The sequence below is a fragment of the Silurus aristotelis genome, assembly GCF_946808225.1.
Source record: "Silurus aristotelis genome assembly, chromosome: 12".
NCBI classification, from domain to species: domain Eukaryota; kingdom Metazoa; phylum Chordata; class Actinopteri; order Siluriformes; family Siluridae; genus Silurus; species Silurus aristotelis.
In genome coordinates, this window is record NC_139585.1 from 13888573 (window position 1) to 13898923 (window position 10351).

The 10351-nt window shown below is 39.3% G+C and overlaps 1 protein-coding gene across 2 annotated transcripts; it reads right to left on the reverse strand.

The window, feature by feature from the left end:
• Nucleotides 1–642: 642 nt before the first annotated feature.
• slc16a5a (solute carrier family 16 member 5a) lies at nt 643–10351 on the reverse strand. 2 transcript variants are annotated; one of them, XM_083557275.1, is made up of 5 exons: nt 10092–10351; nt 8692–9129; nt 5528–5671; nt 4538–5362; nt 643–2170 (listed from the first exon to the last, which is right to left on the reverse strand). In XM_083557275.1, exons 2-5 carry the CDS (start codon nt 8984–8986, stop codon nt 1947–1949), a joined length of 1488 nt encoding a protein of 495 aa, XP_083413401.1. In that variant the 5' UTR covers nt 8987–9129; nt 10092–10351; the 3' UTR covers nt 643–1946. The 2 variants fall into 2 exon arrangements, 1 of the variants encoding a protein (XP_083413401.1); XR_014536162.1 differs by lacking the exon at nt 643–2170 and adding an exon at nt 3490–3805 and having other exon boundaries at nt 4038–5362; nt 10092–10337.

A 10351-nucleotide genomic window follows, 5' to 3' on the forward strand; every position in this document is an offset into this window, starting at 1 on the left:
GAAAAAAGGATGTCTACTAATGAAACAAGGTCACGTGCAGTTAGTGTACATTTTATTTCCCCGGACATGAAACTGGAACCGATCAGATTTGCACCAATACTGAGACCCGACAAAAAGGCACAGGAGGAAGCTTTTTTCCCCCTTTACTTTCTTGCACATTTACACAACAGTGTAAGGAAGTAGTGCTAGCTGTGCTGCATTAAATGCAAAAGTCAGTCAGAAAATATCAAGGAAGGTGCGAAGAAAAATGAATGTAATATCAGCCATGATTGTTCATAAAATGTCTGCAGAAGCAGAAGGAATACTTTCAGAAGCAGGTGGAACTGAGGCAGATTATTCTTATTCTTGCTGTTGTAACATTATCAGGATTGCAGTCATCTGAAGCCTATTCCAGGAACACTGTGCACAAGACAGGAACGCCTCCTGGAAAAGACTGAACCTTAGACAGCTCTTAAATATTATATATTTTATTTTCAAATCTACCATAAAGAAAGCATCTTTTATCCTTGGTCTGAAAATATAATCTCTCTTGTATTTGTGGTTTATCCATCTTTCCTATAAAGGGGATTCGGTGTCCATATTCATGGCTCATGCTGTATTGTCTCAATAACTTTTCGCAAAATTTAATTAAACAGAAAAACGTTTTTGATTTGTTTGTTTTTATTTGAAATTGAACATTATATTTGTATATAAGAAAACAATATAACTTTTAACATATAAACATATACAGTCTTCATTTAGAAACAAAGGTAACAGGACTTATATACTCATATATTGGAACCAAGCAGGAGCTTTGGTGTACAGTGTAGATGAATAGCTCTTTGAATACATAAATACTTTCCTTTACATGGCACTTGATTTGTTTACAGTTCCCTGATAGCGTTAGATAAGGCGTTCACGGTGAAACATGCTCAGTCTGACTTTGGAGAGAGTTCACTGTAAGTCTTGAGAGTTGTGCTTCTAATATACAGCTTGGTCACCATGTAAAAGGAAATGTGATGTGGAGATGTCTAAGAAAGACTATCTTTATTCTGATTGACTATGGCGCAGATGATAATCGTATAACGTGTGTAACAGCCTGATAATATAAAGCAGAACAGCGTGCTGCGTCCTACATTTTGATTTCAATATGTGTAAACCTAATGGTTACATTTATAAAGTACTAGCAATATTTCAGAACAGATGCACTAAATAACAGTGTAAACAGTGTAAAGAAGAGTAAACTCCAAACACTATGAAGAACTGCTTAAAAAAATCCAAGTTCCAATAAGGCAATGTGATCGTTAGTGATCTGAAAGATGGATTTAGTGAAACTTTGCTATTAATGCAGCCATATTGGCATGTGCACTGTAAAAGTCACATAAACAAAATAAACATACTTGGAAATGTATTATAGTGTCACATAAAAGAATTGTGATCTGGCAAAGTAAAGCAACACTACAATCCCTTACATTCGGACAGCTACACAATTAATCTTTTAACAAGCTTTAAAGTGCAGATCAATAGTGAAATGCCCCGAAAATAACCAATAAACATAAAAAAAACTAACCTTTTCTGTATTAATAACACAGTAATCCCCCCTTTACCGCGGTGCTTACGTTCCAAAACAGCCCGCGATTAACGAAAAACCGTGAATAACAGACCCCACCACCGCAAAAATGCTATTTTATGTATATGGTACTGTACTGTATTAACATTTGACTTCATTTTATAATTAATAATTATATTTGTATTAATACATTTCATTATTTCAACATAAAACTCAATAAAAACAATTCCCTATAAGTTTTTTGGTATTCCCTAAAATCAGTGTTTTGTGTTGTGGCAAATGCAATTCCGCAATTAACCAGGAGCATGAGATTGGAACAGCGGTAAAGCGGGGGATTACTGTAATGTGCATATGTCTCATTCTTTTAACACAGATGCCCGTTATTTACAGAATCAGTTCAGACAGTTGTGTTGCACTCAGTTTCTGTGGCAGGTTTTTTACACACGGTGAAAGCTTCAGGTGTAACTGCTGACACCTCAGTAGCCGATGCATCCTTCTGTGCTGCGTCACGCCGGTCCAGAATGTAGAAGGACACCATGAGGAACAACGCTGATAAGACCACTGTGATACTGCAGGCGAGGAACACGTATGTGTACAGACCAGTGCTGTCCACAAGGCTGCCTGCACCACAAGAACAGATAAAAAAGATTTTAATGGCATCAAGATCTCAATCTCAGTGTGTTGATTATCACACAAGATCTTTTCAGGATAAAGGTGCAGTTAACCCACGACCTAAATTTTGAAAAAATGGACAAACATCCTGTACATCTGAGTGTTATCAGCTGGTCAAGCTACATCAGGCGTAACTCGGGTGACTATCAACAAACTAATGTGCAGATAACAGTGAGTATTCGACTATACATGCACAGAGCAGGCCACATTTCCACCAAGAGAGCACATTTCTGGGTGTCTCTAAAGTGATTTACTGAAGTGTCGGTGTTTACTATGCTGAGGCTCAATAGTGTTCGGTTGCATGGCTGACATTTTGAGTTGGCTTGTTGCTTACACAAGAGTACCAGCTGTCCAGTCAATCTCACTGGTCAGATCAGAAAAGCCTGAAACCCTGGCACCACCTGAGATTGTCTTGCAGCTTTTGCTTTCTTGGTGCAAGGAACATTCCATTCTCCCTTACAGCCCCCATGTACACACAAAAACAGTTCTATAAAACTGAATTTACACTGCTGTTTAGTTTAGTCTTTTCTTAATCTTGATTTGATCAGAGTCTGATCTGCCCCCACTGCCCCACCCTGCAATTGGCAGAACAAAAAGTTCAGTACAACTTGTAACATTCTTATCAACTGAGTGGATGCATTTATTCAAGGACACGGGAACGTGAGGAACAAGGAAACTGGTTCCGATTTCAGCTTTTTTTAAATGCTAAATGAAAACATTTTCATGAACAGATTTACATTTTCCATTAAACTCTGGAAGTCTATATATACAATAGTAATAGAATAGTGGTTGTAATATGTAGCTTACTGTATTTTTGGGACTATAAGCCGCTACTTTTTTCCCACGTTTTGAACCCCGCGGCTTAAACAACGAAGCGGCTTATTTATGAATTTTTCCTGGGTTTTTCCCGGTTTCACAAACTTTAAGCCAAAAAACTAAACCCCATAACATTGGACCAATGAAATTTCCGAACGAAAAACGAAAAAACGCACCTCAACTGTGTTCTGAGCTGCACGGCATCGGAAGAAAAAACTGCCATTGATGGTGTATTTTAAACGCACGACGATGCCAAAAGATAAACTCCCGAGATAAATAGTTGTGAAAGAAAGGAGGAAGACAGTAAACAATGACTTTCTTGGTCGGCTACTGTTTAGATACAAGCCGTTGTAACGTGTTGAGTCTGGGTGAAGGGAGAGCTCGCAAACTCCAGTTACAACAGAAATCATATAAGCACAGACAGGTTTCCAAAACTCGTGCAACAGTGTTACTGGTTAGTCAAAGAAACTTAGAAATGAGCATCAGAAAATAATAAGGACATATTCCTCGGTCTCCACACATGAAGTAATAGCGGAAAAATGCAGCGGCAGGCTATTCCCAAAATACCGCTATGCTCCTAAAGGAAGCACAACATATTTCACCTGTTACACCGTGTAACAGACACTTGGCAATTTCCCCGTAGCCCTTTCCAGCCTTGTGGAGGTGTACAATTTTGTCTCTAGTGTCTTTGGACAGCTCTTTGGTCTTGGCCATGTTAGTAGTTGGATTCTTACTGATTGTATGGGGTGGACAGGTGTCTTTATGCAGCTAACGACCTCAAACAGGTGCATCTAATTTAGGATAATAAATGTAGTGGAGGTGGACATTTTAAAGGCAGACTTTAAAAACAGGTCTTTGAGGGTCAGAATTCTAGCTGATAGACAGGTGTTTAAATACTTATTTGCAGCTGTATCATACAAATAAATAGTTTAAAAATCATATATTGTGATTTCTGGATTTTTTTTTTAGATTATGTCTCTCACAGTGGACATCCACCTACGATGAAAATTTCAGACCCCTCCATGATTTCTAAGTGGGAGAATTTGCAAAATAGCAGGGTGTTTAAATACTTATTTTCCTCACTGTATATATATTTTTAATTCAAGAATAAGTATTAGCTCTGGACCTGAAGTGCGGAAGCAAGAATGGATAGAATTTGACATATCTTTTGCCGTGCATATGTGTTCGGTGACTCAGTAAAAAGCTTGACTTGTGCATAGACCGCAACCTTTCATATTGAATCAAATGCATTTTTCAGAAATTGACATTAAAACCTTGCAAAGATTCAGATCAGCTACTAGGATCAGTATCAGATATGGATATAAGTACTGGTATCTGTCAATGCTCATAGATTTAATATTGGCATCATATCAAAATAAATGGACAAAGTAGGATTAGTGTATCTGTTTTAAAGACCAATGAAAGCCCTTGATCAATGCAAAATACTTAATGCAGAATTTCATTAGCCATAGATTATAACTCAGTTACTACAATATCTACCTGCTATTGGTGGACCAATCAGCAGCGTGATGCTCTCCATGATAGCCAGCAGCCCAAGTGCTGAGGGGAAGCGGCTCATCTCCACTATGTCCATCAGCACAGTGAACATCAATGATCCCACCACGCTCATAGACAGACCGTACATCAGTACATATACCACGAGTACTGAAAATGTAGGCGCGATACAGCAGATGCTATTACTCAGTCCATTCAGTAGCAATGCAATTGAAAATACGTAAACATGGCGGCCTTTGAACCAATCAAGGCCGAAGAGCAGGCCAGCGGGTGGCCGAACAAAGATGTTGATAAATCCCAAGATGGAGAGCAGCAGGGCAGCCTGACTCTGCTCCATGCCATTATCTGTAGCGTAAGGAACAAGAAAAACCAGTGGCACTACAAAACCGAGCATCATCCATGTGATGCCAAGTGTATACACGCAAAAGCGCTGGTTACTGCAAAACAGGTCAAAGGCCATGTGGCGATGGAAGGAGGACACCAAACTTCTCCACATCGCCCACATCTGTTTTTTAAACCCCTGCTCAGCCAGTGGTTTGGGGCCATTGTTCTTTTCTTTGGCTTTTTTGCGTTTCTCCAGGGGCCTCATGACAGCCCCACACACACAGCAGTTGAGCAACACAGCACCCAGCACAAGGAAACTCCCCCTCCAACCCAGTTTAGTATGTAGATAGTGGCCCAGGAAGGGCAGCACACACAGGCCCAGAGCGGTGCCCGTGGATGACATGGCATTAGCGAAGGCACGGCGGCGCACAAAATAGTGACCAAGGATGGTGACTGCTGGTTGGAAGCTGAAGCAAAAACCAAGACCTGTGTGAGAGAGAAAATATCTATTTACAATGTGGATTTTTAAAATTTGAAATTCTCTCAATTTTAGAAATGATTAAATTAGTACTATTAATGACTGGTTTGGAGATTATGATATAATTTAATATGTATCACATGGGTGTTAATAGGTGATTGATTTGTACTGACCTGTTATTACCCCTGCAGTAAAGTAAAGCTCAAGGATGGAATGTGTAAAGGAGCTGGCTACCATCCCTAACCCACTCAAGACTCCCCCCATCATCACGGTTGCCCTGCAACCAAAATGTTCTACTAGCACGCTGCACAAGGGCCCTAAGAAAGAAAAAAAACCAAAATGTCACAGCACTGAAACTACAGGGGAGCTGATACAAAGTTGCAGGTTCTGTATTAAAATCAGGTGCTTTTTCTTTGCATAAGCAGAACAAACATACAAAACCTAACCATTATTAATGGAACATTTTACATTATTCATTACAAAGTTCAACTCAGCAAAAATCAATCAAAGACATGTCTAACTAGTCACATTAAACTTCCACCTTGTCATATTTTTTTATGTGAATTTGACCAATTAGAGAGAACGGAATGCTGTTTGCATTACCATCTTTTACCTTTGTAACATATACTTAAAGAGCATTTTTGACATATCGTCAATAAATATATTACATAAAATGACATGTCCAGCTTAAATTTTATGACACTTCTGAAATATGCCCTATGAAATTGTCTAAAAAGTGCACATTCATCATGAGATTACAAAGTGTCATTTGTGGAAAGTGAAAAGAAAAAAAAAAACTTGTTTGTTAGCAGGCCAAACCCAAAACCAATATTATACCTCCTAATTTTATCTCTCTGTCAGAACATGCACAATATAATTTATACTTACTATATAATATATTGGAAAATTGTCAAATTGGAAACAAATCAAGATTTTTTTAATTTCAAAATACACATACAGTGAGGAAAATAAGTATTTGAACACCCTGCTATTTTGCAAGTTCTCCCACTTAGAAATCATGGAGGGGTCTGAAATTGTCATCGTAGGTGCATGTCCACTGTGAGAGACATAATCTAATAAAATAAATCCCGAAATCACAATATATGATTTTTAAACTATTTATTTGTATGATACAGCTGCAAATAAGTATTTGAACACCTGAGAAAGTCAATGTTAATATTTGGTACAGTAGCCTTTGTTTGCAATTACAGAGGTCAAACGTTTCCTGCAGTTTTTCACCAGGTTTGCACACACTGCAGGAGGGATTTTGGCCCACTCCTCCACACAGATCTTCTCTAGATCAGTCAGGTTTTTGGCCTGTCGCTGAGAAACACGGAGTTTGAGCTCCCTCCAAAGATTCTCTATTGGGTTTATGTCTGGAGACTGGCTAGGCCACGCCAGAACCTTGATATGCTTCTTACAGAGCCACTCCTTGGTTATCCTGGCTGTGTGCTTCGGGTCATTGTCATGTTGGAAGACCCAGCCTCGACCCATCTTCAATGCTCTAACTGAGGGAAGAAGGTTGTTCCCCAAAATCTCGCAATACGTCGCCCCGGTCATCCTCTCCTTAATACAGTGCAGTCGCCCTGTCCCATGTGCAGTAAAACACCCCCAAAGCATGATGCTACCACCCCCATGCTTCACAATAGGGATGGTGTTCTTGGGAAGGTACTCATCATTCTTCTTCCTCCAAACACGTTTTGTGGAATTATGACCCAAAAGTTCTATTTTGGTCTCATCTGACCACATGACTTTCTCCCATGACTCCTCTGGATCATCCAAATGGTCATTGGCAAACTTAAGACGTGCCTGGACATGTGCTGGTTTAAGCAGGAGAACCTTCCGTGCCATGCATGATTTTAAACCATGACGTCTTAGTGTATTACCAACAGTAACCTTGGAAGCGGTGGTCCCAGCTCTTTTCAGGTCATTGACCAGCTCCTCCCGTGTAGTTCTGGGCTGATTTCTCACCTTCCTTAGGATCATTGAGACCCCATGAGGTGAGATATTGCATGGAGCCCCAGTCCAAGGGAGATTGACAGTCATGTTTAGCTTCTTCCATTTTCTAATGATTGCTCCAACAGTGGACCTTTTTTCACCAAGCTGCTTGGCAATTTCCCCGTAGCCCTTTCCAGCCTTGTGGCGGTGTACAATTTTGTCTCTAGTGTCTTTGGACAGCTCTTTGGTCTTGGCCATGTTAGTAGTTGGATTCTTACTGATTGTATGGGGTGGACAGGTGTCTTTATGCAGCTAACGACCTCAAACAGGTGCATCTAATTTAGGATAATAAATGTAGTGGAGGTGGACATTTTAAAGGCAGACTAACAGGTCTTTGAGGGTCAGAATTCTAGCTGATAGACAGGTGTTCAAATACTTATTTGCAGCTGTATCATACAAATAAATAGTTTAAAAATCATATATTGTGATTTCGGGATTTATTTTTTTAGATTATGTCTCTCACAGTGGACTTGCACCTACGATGAAAATTTTAGACCCCTCCATGATTTCTAAGTGGGAGAACTTGCAAAATAGCAGTGTGTTCAAATACTTATTTTCCTCACTGTATAAAAAAAGAAAATTATTTGCTCAATATCCTGAATATTTAACTTTCGAGACAATGTGAGCACTATTTCAAGGTCCCTGTCTTTATGAAAACAAATGTGTAAAACTGGCCATGTTTACTGCTTTTTTCATGCATAATCTCTTCTAAGCATGAGTGAAGCATGTGATCAGACAACACTGAATCTGATCTATAATGGAAAACGTTTTTGCACAAACATGTGGAGCCAATACCAGCTATAGTGCACACTGTTATTAAAATAAAAAGGGGACATCCCAAATACTAAGAAACTTCATGTATGTATTTCGAAAAGTCTACTTTTCACTCAAGCTGTTTTCAATAATATATTTTGCAATGAAAACTGTTGTATTCGATTCGAAAACGAAAATGTAAAAATTAAAACAGAAGCATGTGCTCTAAGACATTTGGAGCCCACTCTGTGTGTACATTATATATACACGTATATGATAATATGATACATAATATAACATAATATAATCCAGCATTTATGAGCGATTCTTAGGAACTGTAATCAATAAAAGCATATTCTAGCATGATGCAGCCATGTCCCTGTCAATATAGTATCAGTGTTTATGAGCAAAGCAAACATTAAATAATGATCACAGCTTCCTGTTCACTAGAAGCGGTGTGTGTGTGTGTGTGTGAGACATTATCGCTGAGTTCCCACACTAAATGCGTCACAACCACAATAATCTGAAAAAGTAAATGTCACATCTGGTGTGTTTTTATTGAATTATTATTTTCCTGTATCACTACCTCCAGCATGTAGGACTGCTGTCATTATGGAAGGCACCCAGGAGGTCTCACTGTTGCTGGCACTGAATTCAATCTGAAGGTCAGTGTAGAAGATGCCCATGCAGGATGGAAAGGCCAAAGTGAGGGCTAGGACTAAGATGGTGGCCACCAGCACCACCCAGCCCCATCCTCCATCAGGAGCATCAGGCTGCCCTGGATGTGCCTGAGTCAACAGGGTCACTGTGCCTCCCATATCTGCTTTCTCATTCTCTGGATCACATTGCTCTTCTGAACGATGATGTAACCGAGTGCCCATTTCTGTGAGATGAGTGGAATCACGTATTGCTCCTGTTCAGTTCAGAAAACTTGGGGAATGTCTGAGTGGTGTTTTAGATGTAAAGTTACACATTTTCACATGCGGCATTTCACCTGTGATCCTCACAAAATTCCCAAGGGTCTCTGTTGGACAAAACAAGATGATATAATTAGATTTTTCCCCTCATATTTTGTGCTGTGTAAGGTTGTACATCGAGAACGTTTGATAAGATTACAAACTGTATTATACAATTTGGAGATTACTTCATTCTCATTAAACAATAAAATATAATACCAAACAGCAGGGTAATTATAAATTAGTTACTATATTTTTAGAAACGAAAAAAAAAAAAAAAAAAAAAGAAGCTGAGAGGAAAAAAAAACACCAGCTAACAAATATCTGGCAAAGTGGACCAGCTTGACCAGTTCAGCTTGTGTTGTGAACACCTGGTTTGCTCAAACTGGATCTGTTTCCTCGTTTTTCAGCAAGGACGAAAACTTAATTTAAGATAACTAAATTTTCTGGAAGTCTAGAGCTTCTGTATATAGGAAATTCAGGAATTAAAAAAAGCTCAATATCTAAAAGTTTACTTTAAAATATGGCTTCATATTTATACAACGCGCTGGCAATCATTCATAAAATAAATCCGTTTTTTTAAATCCGTAATTACAATATAAAGGTGTAATTGTTTCACTGCTAGAGGTTTTACACTGTAAACTTCTAACCGTCTACAGTAGCTAGCAATAATCCTTATCACTCTGCAGGCGTAGTGACTGATTAGCAGCCACAGAGACGGACTTTTTTTTACTTTTTAGGTTTCACTCAGCGAAAAAGGAAACTTCCCTTCAGCCTGACTGAAAACCTTAAAGTCCCCATGTACCCAGGAATAAACAGCTAACTGTAGCTACGGAAGAGTGACAAGTCCCAAACATTTTAGCAAAGGTGGAGGTTTTAAATTTAGCATACTTTATACTCCTAGTGTTCGTGGGATGGATGCCTGTAATCTCGCCGCTATTATCTATTTAATATAAATATATTTTGCCTTCTCATATCGAGAATATTCTTTCAAACGCTATCCGGCGAAGGAGTAGAAATCAGATCCTACCCTCAGGGACCGAAAACGGCTGCGTGTCTTGGCACGCTGTCCTGATGATGGCATGGGTTTCAGCCCGGCTTTAAAAGAGGCACCTCCGTCAATAAGGAAACCAGTATTATCCGATCAGATGTGATCCCACTGCCTTCCTGCCCAAAGCAGACCGGTGATCATGGCTTTAAATGAAAGCGGCAGATGATCTACAACGTGCGATAGTACACAAGCACGGCCCCTTTAAATAAAGCAGGCAGTTGTAATGAGAGCTGAAGGTC